Source organism: Callithrix jacchus, chromosome 9, assembly GCF_049354715.1.
Source record: "Callithrix jacchus isolate 240 chromosome 9, calJac240_pri, whole genome shotgun sequence".
NCBI classification, from domain to species: Eukaryota; Metazoa; Chordata; class Mammalia; order Primates; family Cebidae; genus Callithrix; species Callithrix jacchus.
Genome location: NC_133510.1, coordinates 124682181 through 124703377, shown reverse-complemented (window position 1 = coordinate 124703377; position 21197 = coordinate 124682181). Strand labels below are relative to the sequence as shown.

At 50.3% G+C, this 21197-nt stretch overlaps 1 protein-coding gene across 27 annotated transcripts in view; it reads left to right on the top strand.

The window, feature by feature from the left end:
* The window catches only part of KDM2B (lysine demethylase 2B), a 161456-nt gene that overhangs the window by 104422 nt on the left and 35837 nt on the right, over nucleotides 1–21197 (top strand). The window contains exon 1 of one of the 27 annotated variants that reach the window (XM_078337475.1): nucleotides 20098–20353. The exons of the other annotated variants lie outside the window; for them this stretch is intronic. Within the exon in view, the coding sequence (XP_078193601.1) occupies nucleotides 20300–20353 (54 nt within the window). The 5' untranslated portion in view covers nucleotides 20098–20299. Of the gene's footprint in view, nucleotides 1–20097; nucleotides 20354–21197 lie in introns of those variants that run through there. 27 annotated transcript variants of the gene reach the window in all.

Here is a 21197-nt window from a genome sequence, read left to right as displayed (position 1 = left end):
CATCTGTGAAAGGGGCTAATATCGCCTTTCTTGCGGGGCTGTGGTGAGATGCTGTCTGTAAAATGCCTTTAGAGTGGGCCATCGATCAGTGGTTGCTATTCCAGTTCTTCATAATTATGGTTTAAAAGTAACCCTTAATCTGCCCTCACAGAAGGCTTTTGATATTCTTGATAGAAATCGAGGACACAAGAGGAGGAGCAGGGAGCAGGGGAAGGGGCTGCATGGTTTAGAGATATTTCCCATCCCAAAATTATTACTTGCTTGTGCAAAACATAATGTCAAGCAAGGGCCTGAATGACTTAATTTCCTTGCAATAGCTATGGCTGTGCTGAATTGGGCAGGCATTTCTTGGGGGTTTGGGGGTGGGGACTGGTTTAAGAAGCTGCTTTGGCTAGGCACGATGGCTCACGCCTGTAATCCCAGCACTTTGGGAGGGTGAGGCGGGCAGATCAGTTGAGGTCAGGAGTTCGAGACTAGCCTGACCAACACGGTGAAACCCCGTCTCTACTGAAAATACAAAAAATTAGCCGGGCGTGGTGGCAAATGCCTGCAATCCCAGCTACTCAGGAGGCTGAGGCAGGACAATCATTTGAACCCAGGAGGTGGAGACTGCAGTGAGCTGAGATCACACCACTGCACTCCAGCCTGGGCGACAGAGCGAGACTCCGTCTCATAAAGGAAAAAAAAAAAAAAAAAAGGCCCAGCACGGTGGCTCACACCTGTAATCCCAGCACTTTGGGAGGCTGAGGTGGGTGAATCATGAGGTCGGGAGTTCAAGACCAGCCTGGCCAACATGGTGAAACTAAAAATCTCTGCTAAAAATACAAAAAATCTCTACTAAAAATACAAAAAGTTAGCTGAGTGTGGTGGCGGGCATCTGTAATCCAAGCTACTCAGGAGGCCAAGGCAGAAGAATCTCTTGAACCCGGGAGGTGGAGGTTGCAGTGAGCCAAGATTGTGCCACTGCACTCCAGCCCAGTGACAGTGTGAGACTCTTGTTTCCAAAAAAAAAAAAAAAAAAGAAGAAGCTGCCTCTTCTTTATCTCTTTATTTTCCTGGATAAGGCTCTGGGCTTTCTCAACTACACTGGGGTGATAACACCCTCCCTCTCCCAGCCTCCTGTGAAGGAGACTCTTTGCATGGGGGTGATATTTGCCTGAGAATGTGCCTCTGGGGATTTGAGGCCACAGGCTTCTCCACTGGGTCAAGGTAGGAGGAGAGGGTGTCAAAGACCAAGGGTGTCAGGTGTCCAGTGCCGAGAGCAGGGTCGGCCTGGTGAAAAGCCTGGGGGAGAGCGGCCTCCCAAGAGGAAGTGCGCAGCTCACCATGCTGGGAGGGGGCAGCGGTGGAAGCTGCAGGGCCAGGATGTGGATCAAGACAGCAAAGAAAGGCAGGAGAACAAGCTGATCCTTGGAGGGGGCGGCGAGGGGAACCACGCGAAAAGAAACCTGGGCCTCCGATGTGGAATCCCAAGCGCATTCCTCATGACATCCGAGTCATTCATGGGGTCTGGAGTTCGGCAAATGCTTGGGAGGTCAACAAAGACCTCCACCCAGTGGATGCCCGCGGAGACAGTCCTGCTGCTCCTAAATAATGTTGTCTATAGCATCAACAGCAGAAAAATCCTTTTGAGAAAAATACAGGTGACGAAGGAATGCCCCAGTTTGTACTTTCGTTCTTTTCTTTCTTTTTTGACACAAGGTCTTGCTCTGTTGCCCAGGCTGGAGTACAAGTAGCACAATCACAGCTCACTGCAGCCTCCACCTACCAGCCTCAAGCGATCCTCCCACCTCAGGCTTCTGAGTAGCTGGGACCATAGGCATGCACCACCACATCCAACTAATTTTTATTTATTTATTTATGTTTTAAGACAGAGTCTCACTCTGTTGCCCATCCGGGAGTGCAGTGGCATAATGTCTGCTCACTGCAACCTCCGCCTCCCGGGTTCAAGTGATTCTCCTGCCTCTGCCTCCCGAATAGCTGGGATTACTGGCACCCGCCATCATGCCCGGGTAATTTTTATATTTTTAGTAGAGACGGGGTTTCACCAAGTTGGCCAGGCTGGTCTTGAACTCCTGACCTTGTGATTTATCCACCTCAGCCTCCCAAAGTGCTGGGATTACAGGCATGAGCCACCGAGCCTGGCCTTGTTTGTATTTAATTGGCGAGTCTCACTATGTCGCCCACGCTGCGGTGCAGTGGCCCCATCATAGGGCACTATAGCCTCACACTGCTGGGCCTAAGAGATCATTCCACCCCAGCCTCCTGAGTAGCTGGGACTACAGGTGTGCACCACCATGCTTGGGTTTGTGATTTTTATTATTATTATTATTATCTGATACAGAGTCTCACTGTGTCACCCAGGCTGGAGTATAGCGGCACAATCTTGGCTCACCGCAGTCTCCACTTCCTGGGCTCAAGTAATTCTCCTGCCTTAGCCTCCTGAGTAGCTGGTGTTACAGACACTTGCCACCACCCTCTGGCTAATTTTTCTATTTGTAGTAGAGACACAGGGTTTTGCCGTGTTGGCCAGGATGGTCTCAAACTCCTGACCTTATGTGACCTGCCTGCTTTGGTAGTGTGGGGATTGCAGGCATGAGCTACCCTGCACCTGGTCTGTGATTTTTGTTTTAATTACGGTAAAATATATGTTGTATAACAGTTGCCATTTCGACTGTTTTTAAGTGTATAGTTCAGTGGCTTACTATTATTCAACACATTGTGCAAACCCTCACCACGTCCATCTCCAGGACTTTTTCATCACCCCAAACAGAAACCCTAATTTTTGTATTTTTTGTAGAGATGGGGTCTCACTGTGTTGCCCTGATTGGCGTTGCCCTCCTGGGCCCAAGTGATAATCCTCCCATCATGACCTCCCAGAGTGCTGGGATTATGGGCTTGAGCCACCAGGCTCAGCCTCCACCTTCTTTAAAAGCTTCTCCCAGCTCCTCAGCCTGGCCTTGAGTGCCCAGGTTGCCGCCTACAGCTGTGCCACAGACTCTCCCGACTCCCTCTCATCTTCCTTTCATTGCGGGGGAACCGAATTCCTCCATGGTTTCCTTGCACCGGCCTGCGTCTGTCTCTGCTTACACTCTTCCCTTCTCAGAGTGCCCTTTTCCCCATTTCTCCCATTAGAAATCCTCTCCGTGCCAGGACCAATCCCATTCCCTCCTTGCCCGGGAGCCTCCTAAGCTGGCGTTTTCCAGGTGCCCCTCAGCCCCTCTCCAGTGGCTTCACCCTCCTCGTGGACTGCTGAAGGGGCTTCCTTGTCTCTGTGGCCTCTGGGTGGGCTCAGCCTGTGGGAAGCACCTGCAAGGAGCTGGGAAGGTGGGAGGAGAGGGAGGCGGGGTGTTTATTTCTCCAGCTTCCTGCCTGTGGGATCATTGCAGGTTGACTGCTTTCATCTATCGCAGACCCCACGTCTCCAGCTTTTCTCTGTTTCTGGTCACTGTTCCCTCTCTGTGCCCACTGGCCGAGGGGAGGAAACAGCGCCTTGCTGTCCCTGGGCTTGGCTGCATGGAGGCCTTGCTACATGGAGGCCTTGCTGGTTTCCCTGAGCCCTGTTTACGCTGCTGAACTCCCCTTTATGCCCCAGGGTGGGGGGGCCTTAGTGCCATGCGATTCCTGCCAAGGTCCTGGCTGATGTGCTTCCACAGTTCTCTTCCCACTGCACTTCTGCATTCTGCTCTGCAATTTGCGTTTGTGTGTGTGTTGTTGTTGTTTGGTTTTGTTGTTTTTGTTTTTTTCTAAGGGTCTCACTCTGTCACCCAGGCTGGAATGCAGTGGCACAATCTCGGCTCACTGCAGCCTCCGCCTCCTGGACTCAAGCAATCCTCACACATCAACCTCCCAGGTAGCCGGGACTACAGATACACACTACCACGCCCAGCTAACTTTTTGTATTTTTTTGTAGAGATGGGGTCTTGCCATGCTGCCCAGGCTGGTCTCGATCTCCTGAGCTAAAGAGATCCGCCTGCTTCAGCCTCCCAAGGTGCTGGGATTATAGGCATGAGCTACTGCACCTGGCCCCGGGGCGTAACGCCAGCTGCTCTGCATTTTGGTTGACTGGACACACCTGAATGAAGCCTCCACTAGCGTCTTGAGGCTGCAGCTTGTCTTAATAATGTTTTTTATTATTATTTGTTTCGAGATGGAGTCTCACTTTGTTGCCCAGGCTGGAGTACAGTGGCGTGATCCTGGCTCACTTCAGCCTCCACCTCCTGGGTTCAAGTGTTTCTCCTGCCTCAGCCTCCCAGGTAGCTGGGATTACAGGCACACACCAGCACGCCTGGCTAAGTTTTCTATTTTTAGTAGAAATGGGGTTTTGCCACGTTGGCCAGGCTGGTCTTGAACTCCTGATCTTATGTGATCCTTGGCCTCCCAAAGTGCTGGGATTACAGGTGTGAGCTGCCACGCCCTGCCCAGGAACATCTTCCTTATCCATGTTTGCACCCTGTCAGTGCAAGACTGCTCCTGGATCGCAAGGGCCCAGGAAATACTTGTTGAATGAATGAAGTCAATAGCAAGATTCTCCCAAAGCTTCTGAAAGACGAGATGGTGTTCAGTTAGCTTCATGTCTTTGTTGTCTTTCACCTGCAGTCCAAATGCTTCTGAGTCCTCTTCACTTGTTCCTTATGTAACTTCTGTGTCTCAGTCCCTGCCAGCTGTTAAAAGAACGCTCATTAGAATAGTACTAAGAAGGCTGGGTGCGGTGGCTCATGCCTGTAATCCCAGCACTTTGGGAGGCTGAGGTGGGCAGATCACGAGGTCAGGAGATCGAGGCCATCCTGGCTTACGCAGTGAAACCCCGTCTCTACTAAAAATGCAAAATATTAGCTGGGCATGGTGGCACGTGCCTGTAATCCCAGCTACTCAGAAGGTTGAGGCAGGAGAATTGATTGAACCCGGGAGGCAGAGGTTGCAGTGAGCTGAGATTGCACCACTGCACTCCAGCCTGGGCAACAGAGTGAGACTTCATCTCAAAAAAAAAAAAAAAAAAAAAAAGTACTAAGAAGACTTCCTTGGTACCCGCTAGTGCCTTTGGCCCCTCTGGGCATCCTCTTTTGTCCCACTAGACTCAGGAAGATTTTACCTCACCTGGAATTTTTCAGCACTTGCTGTCTTAGAACCACTTTATTGGAACTTCAAGACTATGTTCAGCTGACATAACCTGTAATTAAAGTCAGTGGACAAGGATTTCTTTTTTGGTCTGATAACTTGCTCAGCTGACTGCGTTAATAATGCCTAAGATAGGCTGGGCACGGTGGCTCAAGTCTGTAATCCCTGCACTTTGGGAGGCCGAGGCAGGTGGATCACAATGAGGTCATGAGTTTGAGACCAGCCTGGCCAACATGATGAAACCCTATCTTTACTAAAAATACAAAAAAATTAGCCAGGCATGGTGGTGCCTCTGTAATCCCAGCTACTCTCGAGGCTGAGGCAGGAGAATCTCTTGAACCTGGGAGGTGGAGGTTGCAGTCAGCCAAGAGTGCGTCACTGCGCTCCAGCCTGGGTGACAGAGTGAGACTCTATCTCAAAAAAAGAAAAAGAAAAAAAGAGAAATACTCTCACTTATAAAAAGCATTTTTTTTCTTTTGTCATTTAGATTATTTTTTTTTTCTCTGCTAGTGTTTATGAGACAAGGTGACAGGCACTGGCTGGGTGTCGGGCCAGCATGGGAAGGAGTTGGAAGGCGTATCTGCTTTTTTTTGTTGGGGGTGGGGAGGTGGGGTTTGAAGAGAGTCTTGCTCTGTCACGAAGGCTGGAGTATAATAGCATGATATTGGCTCACTACAATCCCGTCTTCTGGGCTCAAGTGATCTTTTTTTAATTTTTTTTTGAGACGGAGTTTCGCTGTTGTTACCCAGACTGGAGTGCAATGGCACTATCTCAGCTCACCGCAACCTCCGCCTTCTGGGTTCAAGCAATTCTCCTGCCTCAGCCTCCCGAGTAGCTGGGACTACAGGTGCGCACCACTGTACCCAGATAATTTTTGTATTTTTAGTAGAGACAGGGTTTCACCTTGTTGACCAGGATGGTCTCGATCTCTTGACCTCTATCCACCCGCCTCAGCCTCCCAAAGTGCTGGGATTATAGGCGTGAGCCACCGAGCCCGGTCTCAAGTGATCATTTCACCTCAACCTCCCGAATAGCTGGATCTACAGGTGTGCACCGCACCGACACACCTGGCTAAGTTTTGTGTGTGTGGTTTTGTTTTGTTTTGTAGAGACAGGGTCTCACTATGTTGCCCACGCTGGTCTTGAACTCCTGAGCTCAAGTGATCCTCCTGACTTGGCTTCCCAAAGTGATGGGATTACAAATACGAGCCACCATTCCTGGCCCGAATCTGTTCTTAATTGTCTCTTTTAATACAGACTTTTCTCAGGAACTTGATTTGTAAAAAGCAAAGAGCCATGTGTCCCAAAGAACATCCCGCTCTATGCATTTGTCCAAGTGTGTCCTGTGGTGTCATTTACCTTGTTCTTTAGTTCTTGCAACTTCTGTAAATGGGATATAAGTTTTAAAGGTTTTATTAGATTAAAATAAATATAATCAGCTGGGCGCAGTGGCTGACACCTGTGATCCCAGCACCTTGGGAGGTGGAGGCAGGTAGATCACCCGAGGTCGGGAGTTCCAGATCAGCCTCACTAACATGGCGGGGCCTGTCTCTACTAAAAATATTAAAAACTTAGCTGGGCGTGGTGGCAGCCACCTGTAGTCCCAGCCACTTGGGAGGCTGAGGCAGGAAAATCGCTTGAACCCTGGAGGAGGAGGTTGCTGTGAGCTGAGATCACGCCATTGCACTCCAGCCTGGGCAATGGGCAACAGAGTGAGACTCTATCTCAAAACAAACAAACAAAGAAAAAGAGAAAAGTAAATATAATCGTTGGTAAGACAATGGCCGTCTGATACCCCATTATTCAGTTATTCTTCTCTCCTTGCTCCAATCTGGGTGGTGGTGTCTTGGTCCCCTCTTTGCCTGCCTATCTGGCCATTTGTGGATGGTTTCAGTGTCTGTTGATCATTCTTTCCTGTATCAATAATGTCATCAGGAGCCAGGTATGGTGGCCAACACCTGAAGTGCTACCTACTTGGGAGGCTGAGGCAGGAGGACTGCTTGAGCCCAGGAGTTAGAGGCTGCAGTAAGCTAAGATCACACCATTGCACTCCAGGCAGGGTGAGAACAGGAAGACCTTGTCTCTTTAAAAGACAGAGGCCAGCCAAGTTCAGTGGCTCATGCATGTAATCCCAGCACTTTGGGAGACCATGGCAGGTGGATCACTAGGTCAGGAGTTCAAGACCAGCCGGGCCAACATGGTGAAACCTTGTCTCTACTACAAATATAAAAATTAGCTGAGTGTGGTGGCATGCAACTGTAATTCCAGCTACTTGGGAGGCTGAGGCAAGAGAATTGCTCAGCTAGGGAGGAGGAGGTTGCAGTGAGCCAAGATCATGCCATTGCCCTCCAGACTAGGCAAGAGGCAACAGAGCAAGACTCTGTCTCAAAAAAAAAAAAAAAAAAAAAAAAAAGAGGGAGAGAGAGAGAGAAAGAGGGAAATGGAGTCTCAGTTTGTCTTCAGTGCAGTGGTGCAGTCAGCTCACTGCAGCCTTGAACTCCTGGGCTCAAGGGATCCTCCCACTTCAGCCTTCCAAGTAGCTGGGACAGATGTGAACCACTCTTTTAAAGAGATGTGTAATCCCCTCTCTTAAAAAAAAGACCCGACTGGGTGCAGTGGCTCACATCTGTAATCCCAGCACTTTGGGAGGCTGAGATGGGCAGATCATGAGGTCAAGAGAGCCAGACCATCTTGGCCAACGTGTTGAAACCGTGTCTCTACTAAAAATACAAAAATTAGCAGGGTGTGGTAGTGCATGCCTGTAGTCCCAGCAACTTGGGAGGCTGAGGTAGGGGAATCGCTTGAACCCGGGAGGCAGAGGTTGCTGTGAGCCGAGATCACGCCACTGCACTCCAGCTTGATGAAAGAGAGAGACTCGACATTCCACTGTTTACCAAGTTATTTACAGCGCCTCCTTGTGGTGTATGAGTTCACTACTTCCATTTTAAAGATGAAAGAAATTCGGAAATCCCTTTACCTCTGAGCGTTAAGATCACAGCCTGAGGCCACTGCTGTGACAGGCCTGTAATCTCAGCACTTTGGGAGGCCCAGGTGGGAGGATCAGTTGAGCCCAGGAGTTTGAAAACAGTCTAAGCAACGTGACGAAACCCTGTCTGTACAAAACACACACACACACACACACACACACACACACACACACACAAAGCTGGGCATATAGTCCTAGCTGCTTAGGAGCCTTAGGTGGGAAGATTGCTTGAGCCTGGACAGCAGAGATTGCAGTAAACTGAGATTGTGCCACTGCATTCCAGCCTGGGTGACAGAGTGAGACCCTGTGTTCAAAAATAAATCAATAAATAAAACAGGGCCTTGTGCAGTGGCTGTCTGTAATCCCAGCACTTCAGGAGGCCAAGGCCAGCAGATCACCTGAGGTCAGGAGTTTGAGACCAGCCTGACCAACATGGAGAAACCCCGCCTCTACTAAAAATATCAAATTAGTTGGGCATGGTGGTAGATACCTGTAATCCCAGCTACTTGGGAGGCTGAGGAAGGAGAATACCTTGAACCCAGGAGGCAGATGCTGCGGTGAACCAAGATCATGCCACTGCACTGCAGCCTGGGCAAGAAGAGCGAAACTCCATCTCAAAATAAAACAAACAAACAAACCAAATCCCTGCCCCCCAAAAAGAAGAAAACACAGGCTGAACTCAGTAGAAGGACTAGGGGTTTACTTGAGGGTGGAGGGAGGAAGGCAGATGAGTATCGAAAAACACTACCTATTGGGTGCTGCTGTGCTTACAACCAGAGTGGGGAAATGACCCTCCCTCGCACAGTTCACCTATAACAAACCTGCACATGTACTGCTGAACCGAAAATAAAGAGAAAGAAAGGATTGGAAGCTGGATGCAGTGGCTCATTCCTGTAATCCCAGCACTTTGGGAGCCCAAGGCGGGATGATCACTTGTTGACCAACCTGGGCAACATGGAGAGAACCTGTTTCTACAAAAAAAATTAAAAAGCTGAAGGCTGGTCTAGGTGCCTCATACCTGTAATCTCAGCACTTTGGGAGGCTGAGACAGGAGGATCCCTTGAGCTCAGGAGTTCGAGACTAGCCTGGGCAACATAGTGAGACCCTGTCTCTACAAATTTTTTTTTAATGTTAAAAAAAAGTTTAAAAGTAAGAAAAAGGCCCAGGCCCGATGGCTCACACCTATAATCCCAGCACTTTAGGAGGTTGAGGTGGGTGGATCACCTGAGGTCAAGAGTTTGAGACCAGCCTGGCCAACATGGTGAAACCTCATCTCTACTAAAAATATAAAAATTAGCCGGGCGTGGTGGCAGGTGCCTGTAATCCCAGAGGCTGAGGCAGGAGATTTGCTTGAGGCCAGGAGGCAGAAGTTGCAGTGAGCCAAGATTGTGGCTACTGCACTCTAGCCAGTGTGACAAGAGTAAAACTCCTTTCAACAACAACAACAACAACAAAAAAGAAGAGGAAAATATATAGAAAAATTAGCTGGTTGTGGTGGCATGCAACTGTAGTCCTAGCTACTCGGGAGGCTAAGGAGGGAGGTTCCCTTGAGCCCAGGAGTTGGAGGCTGTAGTCAGCTGTGAGTGTGCCACTGCGCTCCAGCCTGGGTTACAGAGTAGACTTTGTCTCTTAAAAGCAAATAAATATAGATGGTCGCGGTGGTCAATCCTGTAATCCCAGCACTTTGAGGTGGGCGGATCATGAGGTCAGGAGTTTGAGACCAGCCTGACCAACATGGTGAAACCCCGTCTCTACTAAAATGAGAAAAAATTAGCCGGGCGTGGTGGCACGTGTCTGTAATCCTAGCTACTCAGGAGGCTGAGGCAGGAGAATTGCTTGAACCCAGGAGGCGGAGGTTGCAGTGAGCCGAGATCGCGCCATTGCACTCCAGCCTGGTGACAGAGCAAGACTCAGTCTCAAAAAATAATAATAATAAAAATAAATAAATACATATATACATACATACATAAAAATAATTGGGGCCAGGCCGGGTATGGTAGCTCGTACCTGTAATGCAAGCATTCTTAGAGGCCAAGGTGAGACCGTGTCTCTACAAAAAAATTTTAAAAAATAGCCTGGTGGTGGCTTGTGCTTATAGTCCCAGCTAGTTGGGAGGATGAGATGGGAGCGTTGCTTGAGGCCAGGAGTTGGAGGCTGCAGTCAGCTATCATTGGCACCGCTGCACTCCAGCCTGGGTGACACAGTGAGACGCCCTCTCCGAAAGGCTAAAATTACAAAGATGTTTTCCTCAGGAGATGAAAAGTCATCTTGGAAGAAGGTCATTCCTCCCGTGTGAATTTAGCTGGCATTGTGTGGCAGAGCTTTTCCTGTCAATTGGGGTCACCCATAAAAACAGTTCCCCCTGAACAGGCAGCACGAGGCTTCACTTCTTTCCCTTTAAATGGTGATTTTCAAAGTAAGGAGTTGGTTAATGGTTTCTTAAATGGTGACAATAGAGTTTTGTCAGGCTTTTTCTATTTTGAGTGTCTTGATGGATCTATGAAAATCTATGAAATGTAGAATAAGAATGGTAGCTGAAGAGAGAGGCCCAGGGCAGCAGCCAGGGAAAGGCGGGAGGGAGGGAAAAGCCATGTGCATTGGCATTAAAGTGTCCTCAGAGCCCATCAGACCCCCAGTGACTGTTAGCGGCTCATTTAAGAGGTGATTGAACTATCTCTTTGGTTTGGTTAGTTTTAACACATCCCACGGTTTAGGGCCTATACTTTCTAACTCCGTTACCTTTCAGGAATAGGGCCTCAAATTACTCTTTTCACATTTTTTTTTAAGAGACAAGGTTTTAGCAAAAAAAACCCAAAACTACCTGTTGGATGTCACTTGTCTTGTTCAGTCACCAGGATGGAGTGCAGTGGCATGATCGTAGCTCACTGCAGTCTCGAACTCCTGGGCTCAAACAATCCTCCCACCTCAGCCTCCCAAGAAACTGACTACAGGCATACTACCACACCCAGCTAATTTTTTTAAATTTATTTATTCATTTAGGTGGGCACAGGGTCTCACTCTATTGCTCAGGCTGGTCACAAACTCCTGGGCTCAGGTAATCCTCCCACTTTGGCTTCCCAAAGTGCTGGGATAATAGGTGCTAGCCCCTGCACCTGGCCTAAAATCTCTCTTCAGTGATGATAGTGCCATAGGGAGATGCCCCCGCTCTTGGAGAGGAAAGAACACCCATTCAAAGGAGAAAGGTTAGTCTTCTCATCTCCAAGTTTTTCTTCTTTTTTTTCTTTCTTTTCTTTTTTTTTTTGAGACTGAGTTTTGCTCTTGTTGCCCAGTCTGGAGTGCAATGGCTCACTGCAACCTCCACCTCCTAAGTCCAAGTAATTTTCCTGCCTCAGCTTCCCCAGTAGCTGGGATTACAGGCATGTGCCACCATGCCCAGCTAATTTTGTATTTTTAGCAGACATAGGGTTTTCTCCATGTTGGTCATGCTGGTCTCGAACTCTGGCCTCAGGTGATCTGCCCATCTCAGCCTCCCAAAGTGCTGGGATTATAGACATGAGCCACTGTGCTCGCTCCTCCCTCCCTCCCTCCCTCCCTTCCTTCCTTCCTTCCTTCTTTCCTTCCCTGTTGCCTGGACTGGAGTGCAATAGCGTGATCTTGGCTCACTGCAACCTCTGCCTCCTGGGTTCAAGTGATTCTCCTGCCTCAGCCTCCTGAGTAACTGGGATTACAGGCGCACACCACCACGCCTGGCTAATTTTTTGTATTTTTAGTAGAGATGGGGTTTTACTATTTGGCCAGGCTTGTCTCGAACTCCTGACCTTGTGATCTGCCTGCCTCAGCCTCCAAAAGTACTGGAATTACAGGTGTGAGCCAACATGCCTGGCCAAGTTTTTCTTTAAAAAAAAAGAGTTGGGTTTTTTTTTAAATAGATGGGAGTCTTGCCATGTTGCCCACGCTGGTCTCAAACTCTTGGGCTCAAGCAATCCTACTGCCTTAGCCTCCCAAAGTCCTGGGATTATAGGCATGAGACACTGTGCCTGGATTTTTATTGTTTTTGTTTTGTTTTTTGAGACAGGGTCTCTCTCTGTCCCACAGGCTTGAATGCAGGCACAATCTTGGCTCACTGCAGCCTCAACCTGTTGGGCTCAAATGATTCTCCTTCCTCAGCCTCCCAAGTAGCTGGGACTGCAGATGTGTGCCACCACAACCAGCTAATTTTTGTATTTTTTGTAGAGATCGGGTTTCGCCATGTTGCCAGGCTGGTCTCCAACCCCTGAGTTCAAGCAATCTGCCCGCCTCAGTCTCCCAAAGTGCTGGCATTGCAAGCATGAGCCACTGCACCAGCTATTTTTGTATCTAAACATAGAAAAGGTACGGTAAAAATACGGCATTATAATCTTATGGGACCACAGTCATTGACCAGAATGTTTTCTGCAAGCGCTTGACTGTATATGGTTTTTATTGAGGTAGAATCTACCTAACCTAAAAATGTTAAAGAGAACAATTCATTACCATTTAGCACATCCACAGTGTTGGACAACCATGGCTTCTATTTAGTTGCAAAATATTTTCATCACCCTCAACAGGAAACCGTGTACCCATCAGCTGTCACTCCCTACTCCCCCTCCCTTGGTCCCTGGAAACCACTAATCTGCTTTCCGTCTCTATGGATTTGGCTGTTCTGGACTTTTCATACAACATGTGGACTTTTGTGTCGGGCTGCTTGTGCTCAGCATCATGTTCTCCAGGCTCGTTCCCTTTGGAGCATGACTTGCGCTGCTACACTCCAGCCTGGGCAACAGAGCGAGACTCCATCTCAAAAGAAAAGAAAGAAAGAATCACCCTTTGGAGCATGTGTCGATACTTCACTCCTTTTTATGGCTGAATAATCGTTTCATTGTAGGGATAGACTGCATTTTATTTATCTATTCATAAACGAAATGGATATTTGAATCATTTCTACCTTTGGCTATTGTGAATAGAGCTGCTACGAATGATGATCATAATTTTACTTATATTTTTGCCTGTTTACTGTCTTCTTCTTCTTTTGTATTTTTTTTTTTTTTTTGAGATGGAGTTTCGCTCTTGTCACCCAGGCTGGAGTACAGTGGTGTGATCTCGGCTCACTGCTTCCTCTGCCTCCGGGTTCAAGCATTTCTCCTGCCTCAGCCTCCTGAGTAGCTGGGATTACAGGCACCCACCACCATGCCCGATTAAGTTTTGTCTTTTTAGTACAGATGGGGTTTCGCCATGTTGGCCAGACTGGTCTCGAACTCCTGACCTCAGGTGATCTACATTCCTCACCCTCCCAAAGTGCTGGGATTACAGACATGAGCCACGGAGCCCAGCCATTTACTGTCTTCTTTATCATCTCATTTTGATTTTCTTTTTTTTTGAGATGGAGTCTCACTGTCACCCAGGTTGGAGTGCAGTAGCGTGATCTGGGCTCATTGTAACCTCCACCGCCCAGGTTCAAGCGATTCTTGTGCCTCAGCCTCCTGAGTAACTGGGGTTGCAGGGGCCTGCCACCATACCTGGCTAATTTCTGTATTTTTAGTAGAGACGGGGTTTCACCATGTCGGCCAGGCTGGTCTCAAACTCCTAACCTCTAGTGATCTGCCCGCCTTGACCTCCCAAGAAGCTGGGATTACAGGTGTGAGCCACCATGCCGGCCTATCATCTTATTTTGAAGAACCTTTGGATGTGGGCTTTTGCTTTGAGACCAGGGTCCACAGAACTTTAGATCTTATTTCTCCAAGGTCCTTTTTTGGAGGATGATGGGCTAGACAATGGGTTGGGTGCTCTGTTTAGGAAGCAAACCAAAGGGGAGATTGGATCTTGTTTCCAAAATGTCATTAAATTACAGAAGCCTTGATTATAGGCCAGAACTAGACTGGCATTTTACATATATTTAGCTGCTCATGTTTTCAGGTGGGGGTGGTTTATAAAGTGAACCCACCTGTGTCGTTCAAATTGCCTCACTCAGCCTTAGGGTAGATTTTGGTAGGGAAGTGAACAGAGAAGAAAAGTAACTTTCTAAGGTCAGCAGAGGCGTTGCGAATGGGGCAAGTGGTGGAAAAACATGTCTCAGATCAATGCCAGTCATCTGTTAAATTAGTTAATTTTTTAAAATCCTGGCTTGGCACGGTGGCTCAGCACTTTGAGAGGCTGAAGCAGGCGGATCACAAGGTCAGGAGTTCAAGACCAGCCTGGGCAACATGGTAAAACCAGGTCTCTACTAAAAATACAAAAACTAGCTGGGCATGGTCGTAGGTGCCTGTAATCCTAGCTACTCGGGAGGCTGAGACAGGAGAATTGTTTGAATCTGGGAGGTGGAGGTTTCAGTGAGGTGAGTTCACACCATTGCACTCCAGACTGGGCAACAGGGTGAGACTCTGTCTCACCAAAAAAAAAAAAAAAAAAAAAAAAAAGTCCTTTGCACACTCACACATCTTCCAGTGAATGTAAATATTTATTGGTTGGTTTTTGGTAATGTAAGGAGACATAATTAGGAGAAGGATTCCCACGTAACAGAAAGCTTAGTCTATTGAAAGGACTCATATGATGAATATATGTGGTTTTTTAAATGCTTGTGGAATGACTCTCCAGGGGAAAAATAAAAAGCAATTGAGTAACATTAGGAATTTTCTTAACAGAAATAACAGCAGCCCTGGCCTGTCCTACTGTCACTGTTTGGATCACAATTTTATCCAGGTAGCCCTGGAGTCCTATGTTAAGTGATTAGAAAGTTCCTTTTATTTACATTGTGTCAGAAAAATAACTCTCCAAAAGACCTTCTGCTTTTGCTGTTAAGAGGGGCAAGTCTACTGAAAAGCAGAGACAAATGGTAAAATAATAGTAAAATAACTGAAGCGCACATTCTCAATTGCTTGTTAGGCATAAATTATTACTTGTGTAGGAAGCAACCCTTTGCAGACCTCCTGCTCTGTTACCCTTTTTTTCTTTTTTTTTTGAGACAGGGTCGTGCTCTGTTGCCCAGGCTGGAGTGGAGTGCAGTGGCGCGATCTGGGCTCACTGCAACCTCCGCCATGCCTGGCGAATTTTTTGTGGTTTTTTTTTTGAGATAGAGTCTCACTCTGTCACCCAGGCTGGAATGTAGTGGTACAGTCTTGGCTCTCTGCAACCTCCACCTCCTGGGTTCAAGCAGTTCTCTGCCTCAGCCTCCCGAGTAGCTGGGATTACAGGCACCCACCACTACACCTGGGTAATTTTTGTATTTTTAGTAGAGTCAGGGTTTTACCATCTTGGCTGGGCTGGTCTTGAACTCATGACCTCGTGATCCACCCCCTTCGGCCTCCCAAGGTGTTGGGATTTCAGGCATGAGCCACTGCACCCAGCCCATTTTTTTGTATTTTTAGTAGAGAGGGGGTCTCACCATGTTGGCCAGTTTGCTCTAGAACTTCTGACCTCAAGTGATCCATCTGCCTCGGCCTTCCAAAGGCTGGGATTACAGGCCTGAGTTAATTCTGTTCCCTCTTTAGGGTCATGTTTACAAATGGTGTCCACTGGCTCAAGAGGGTACCAGCCAGTCACTGGTCTTCACATAAAAAGGATCCGTCTGTTTCCCTACCTTGAGCCTCTGGAAAATGATGTTCTCAAGCTTTAGCTGTGGCCTTTGTGACACGGGCACAAGAAAAGGGGTTTCACTTTGGATAGCCCCTCCCCCTGGGTAAGCCAGAGTCCAGGGGACAGCTGCTGCCCAGTGTGCGCTCCTCACGGCCATTCCTAGAAGTGGCCATGGAGAGGCTGGTGACTAACTCAGTGTCATCAGTCTTCCTGTCTTTCCTCCTTTCACCTTCGCACATTGCCTGGCACAGCTGAGTTTGGACAAAACCTCTCAACAGCCAGGGGTCGTTTCTGAGTTCTCACTCTCTGATAAGCAGATCAGAAATGCACATGACACCCAGAGAGAAAGCAGAGAAGTGAGTGACAATTGTGATGGAGGAGGACTTGGCTTCCATCTGTTTTTGTTTATTTCCACATCACTTGGTGAAAGTTCTGGATCCAACTGGCTGGGTGGCATCAGCTTTGGGGAGCTCTTTCTTAGAATATAAGTAAGCCTCGGAGGAGTGGAATTGGGAGAGGGTTAATTCTTAGGATCACTCAAAGACGAGGACAGAGGGAGGGAGGGCCACTCAAAATCACAGTGTAAATGCTAAATTTTAATTTGGCAATTCCGTCAGGCAAAGGCTGGCATAATTTGTATTTTATATACAGTCCAGCACACTATTAATACAAAACAGATGTTGGATAATTGTGTGCGCCGGTTAAGTAAAGGAAACTTGATTGAGGGCAGTAGAGAAGTAAGAAGCATTTTGCAAGTGTCAAAAGAGGAATTTGTCAAAGGTGACAGGAGAGTGGCCTTCCTAGTGTTTGGAGGGAACCCACTACGTTGTCATGTCCTCACTGTGGCCTCCTGGTTCCACAGTTGGCCCTTGCTAGATCAGATAGCCACCTTGGGATTGGATTTGAACCTGGAATACAGAATTTACAGCATCTAGTAAGGGACACTTAATTTTCTTTTTTCTTTTCTTTCATTTCTTTCTTGTCTCACCCTGTTGCCCAGGCTACAGTGCAGTGGCACAATCTCAGCTCACTGCCACCTCTGCCTCCCGGGTTCAAGCGATTCTCCTGACTCAGCCTCATGAGTAGCTGAGATTACAGGCGCGTACCACCCCGCCCAGCTAATTTTTGTATTTTTAGTAGAGATGGGGTTTCAGCATGTTAGCCAGGATGGTCTCGAACTCCTGACCTCGTGATCAAGTGCTGGGATCACGGGTGTGAGCCACCGCGCCCAGCAATCTTCTGCTTCAGCCTGAGTTTGTCACTTGGATGATTACACCTGTCTCATTTGCCATCCTCCTCCCTGTCCCTGGCATGAGACATCAGAGTGGCGTGGTTAACAGCCCAGGCTCCAATTGCCTACGGAGTCAGATCTAGATTCTTTCCCTTCCTCGAGGCAGTGCGTCTCAGTCTCATCTGTCAAGTGGGTAAACAATGGTACCCACCTCACTGGGCTGTTTAAAGGAGGAAGTGAGATCATGTCTACAGCAGACTTAGCACTGGGCCTGGCACTCTGAACATGCTTGAGGCTGCTGTCAGTGCCTAGGCCCCTGGAGGGAGGTCTTTCTCTGGATGGTGTTATATAAGAGACTCTGGTCTTGAAAGCCACTTCCTAATTGTATTTGGGCCTTCATTTCCTCACCTGTGAAGTGAGGGGGTCAGGTGAGACCCCCTTCTATCTCTGAAATGATCTAAAGGGAGTAAGGGAGTTTGTGTTAGCGGCAACTTCTGTTTGTCCACCCTTTTCCTTTCCGTTCTTTGAGCCATGATAATTGAGAACTGTGTCTTTTTACTTCCTTAAATTCAGAAGTGAGCTTTGAGAGTCCTCAAAGAAAATCAACCTCAAGATAATTGTTTTGCTCCTGATTAGTAATGGGAAAAACCTTTGAGAAAAATTATTCCTGCTTACAGACATTTCTCCTTCTCTGTTTGCTTTGTTTTGTTTTGTTTCTTTGAGACAGAATATCACTGTCTCCCAGCTGGAGGGCAGTGGCACAATCTCAGCTCACTGCAACATTTGCCTCCCAGGTTCAAGTGATTCTCCTCCCTCAGCCTCCTAAGTGGCTGGGATTACAGGTGTGCACCACCACACCCAGTTAATTTTTGTATTTTTAGTAGAAACGGGGTTTTACCAGATTGGCCAGGCTGGTCTCAAACTCTTTACTTCAGGTGATCCATCCACCCTCTTTGGCCTCCCAAAGTGTTGGATTACAGGCGTGAGCCACCGTGCCCAGCCAACAAGGTAGCTTTTAAAAAGCTGAGCCCCTTGGGAATGGAGTGATAGGAGGTGGAGGGAGGTGCAGGGTGTATTCTTTAGCTTTTTGTTTTTGTTGTAACTTTGAGAAAATTCTGAAAAATATGAGGGGAGTGATGGTCAGGTATGGCGGCTCACGCCTGTAATCCCAGCATTTTGGGAGGCTGAGGCAGGTGGATCACTTGAGGCCAGGAGTTCCAGATCAGCCTGGGTAACATGGTGAGACCCTGTCTCTACTAAAAATACAAAAATTAGCTGGGCATGGTAGCACCCCGTGTAATCCCAGCTACTCAGGAGGCTGAGGCAGGAGAATTGCCTGAACCCGGGAGGTGGAGGTTGCAGTGAGCCAAGATCGCACCACTGCACTCCAGCCTGGGTGACAGACCAAGACTGTCTCAAAATAAAAGGCAATGAGCCAGGTGCAGTGGCTCATGCCTGTAATCCCAGCACTTTGGGAGTCCTTGTGATCCCAAGGTGGATCATGAGGTCAGGAGTTCAAGACCAGCCTGGTCAAGATGGTGAAATCCCATTTCTACCAAAATACAAAAATTGGCCAGGCATGGTGGTGGGTGCCTGTAATCTCAGGTACTCAGGAGGGTGAAGCAGGAGAATCGCTTGAACCGGGAGGAGGAGGTTGCAGTGAGCTGAGATCGCACCGCTGCACTCTAGCCTGGGTGACAGAACAAGATTCCCCCCAAAAAGGAGGGGGAGTGAGAAAGGAAACTCAAAACAGATATGTTTCAGCAAGTCGACTCGGATTTTTTTTCTATAGTGGTTGTGTAAATTTCAGACTTTAAAATCTACTCGGTGAAACTGACATCCCTGCATATTCATTTTTGCTGACTTTTCTAGAAGCTTCCTGAGTTTTGTTTACAAGGTTTCCAGCACACGGCCTGCCTTCTTTGAAAGGCCAGTCCAGGACCAGCCTGCCCATCCCTTCTGTTCTCACTGGATTTCGTGGCCAGTGGCCTGGATGTGACTAACAGATGGCCATTGGAGAGTTGGTCACCTGAGTTCATGGCTTATTCTTGAGAAAGACTCTGATCTTTTTACAGAAGGTTATCCATCCCTTGGTAAATCCTTCCCCTTGTATAGATGGAGAAACTGAATAGTTACAGGTGTTCATATTTAGTGTTACCTTGGACAGGTGGATGGTATGTATGCCAAGTCCTTTTTAGCCTGTGTTTAGCTATGGTTTTGATGCTTATAACAGCACTGGTCGTTCTACCTAATGGTCATGAACTCTTCTTTCAGAGTAAGGGCTGCTGGCTTAAGTGCCCGATATACTTTTTTTTTTGAATGAAGATCCGGGTTTCCAGCAACAATTTTCTTCAGAAGTGGGCTGCAGCTGGAGTGAGCACTAGGAACCTTTGCAGTTTAAGAATTCAGAAACCCACACCTTCCCAGCCAGCCTAGGGGGCGGCCAGTCTCCTAGGAGAGCTGTGATCAGGCCTACAGCGTCCTCCACCTTTCCAAGGTCGACTCAGAAGAGGGTTCCTGTCCAAGGCAGTGGGGTGCCCACCTCAGGGCAGAGTCAGGGCATTCTGACAGCCCCCGTCAGGCGGCTCGAATGGGACTCCTGCCTGCACTACTTGACCTGCAAAGGCGAACCCGAGTGCCTGGCGTGCAGCGCCAGAAGGCCGCCCCAGCCCAACCGCCCGCGTCGGGGGAGACTGGGCGCCCAGATCCTATCCTGGGCAGCGGGCCTGCAGGCTCTGGGTCGGGGACTCTTGGGTTCGTGCGCGTCAGGCCCTGGTCCCGGAGCGAGTGCAAACGCGGGAGCCCGTGTGCCCGCTGCTGGGGACCTGGGGAGCCGCTCCTGGCGTCGCGTGCAGGGTCGTCCCCCACGGCCCGGGCACCCCCGGACTCCCGCGAGACGCCCCACGGGACCACACAAAAGACCCCACCCCAGGCCAGGCATGCATTTCCTGTTGCAGCGGTGGCGGCGTGCAGTCACCCATGTGCATCCCGCGGCGCGCGGGCCGGGGCGCGGGGCACGCCCCCACGCAGCCCCAGTCCCGGTGCTTCGGCCGCGAGGGGCCGCCCTCAGCGGGCCCGCCCCCGTGTCACCGCAGGCCGGGCTCCCTTTGTGTGCGGCCCCAGTGCCGCGGCCGCGCCATTGGCCCGCCCGCCCGGGGGGCCAGCCCCTTCCTGGCTCGCCTCATGCATATGCATGAGCGCCCCGGCCCTCCCTCGCCGGCCCCTCCCCGCCCCCTCCCGCGCGGGCGTGCGAGGCGCGCGGCGCGGCTCCCTCCTCGCGGCAGCGGGAGCCCGAGCCCGAGCCCGAGCCCGAGCCCGAGCCAGGGCGAGCCGAGCCTGCTCCGGGCGGGCGGCGGCGGCGGCGGCGGCGCCGCTCCAGCCATGTCAGCGCGCGCGAGCCTGGGCCCACCATGAGCCATGGCCATGTCCGTGAGCGCCGAGGACGACGACTATGAATCGGAGCCGGACCAGGTCGGCGGCCCGGGGTGGGGCTGAGGGAGGGACCCGCCGCCCGACCTCCCGGCCGCCTGCCTGACGCGCCGAGGGCGGCCGCGACGCCGCCGCCGCCGCGATGAGGAGAAAGTTTTGCCGCCGCCGCCGGCGGGGCGGCCGGGCCCGGGCCCGAGCGGGGCGTGGAGGAGCGCGGCAGGCCCGCAGCCGGCCCGGGCAGGGGGCGTGTGCGGCCGGGCGAGCGCGCTGGGCGCCGCCGAGCGCCGCGGGGACAATGTGGGCCGCCGGGCCTCGCCGTCGGGCGGGCCTGCCGGGCGCGGGCCACGGCCCGGGGCAAGTTGCGGGCGGCCGCGGGGCGCGCCGCGCCCTACCCTGGCGCCCTCGCCCGCGGCCCACGCGCGTGCCGGCCGCCCCGGGCGCACCCGGACCCCGCGGGCGCGGGCGCCTCCTGCTTCTGCGTTAGCAAAGTTGCGCCGGGACCCTCGGCCTCGGGGCTGGAGCGCCCTGGGGCCCGGGGCCCGTGGGCCCGACGGCCCGAGCTTTTGTCTGGGCGCCGCACGCCCGCCACCCGCCGTGGGCAGACGGAGACAGGAAGGAGTGCGAGCCGCGGGCCGGCACGGGCCACCCGGAACCCGGACGAGTCCGCACGGCGGAGCGGCGGAGGAAGCCGCGACCCCAGATGGCAGGAGTTGGCCTCGGTGGATTCTGAAGGAAAAGCAGCCTCTCTCGGGACCAGGGGGAGAAATCTGTGTATAAAACAAAGCCCTGGGTGTGTTTATGGCGTGAATTTACTACGGGAAGGTTCGTGTTTAGGGAGAGGGCGAACAAAGTTGAGGCTTTACGAAGTATAATTTGCAGAATAATA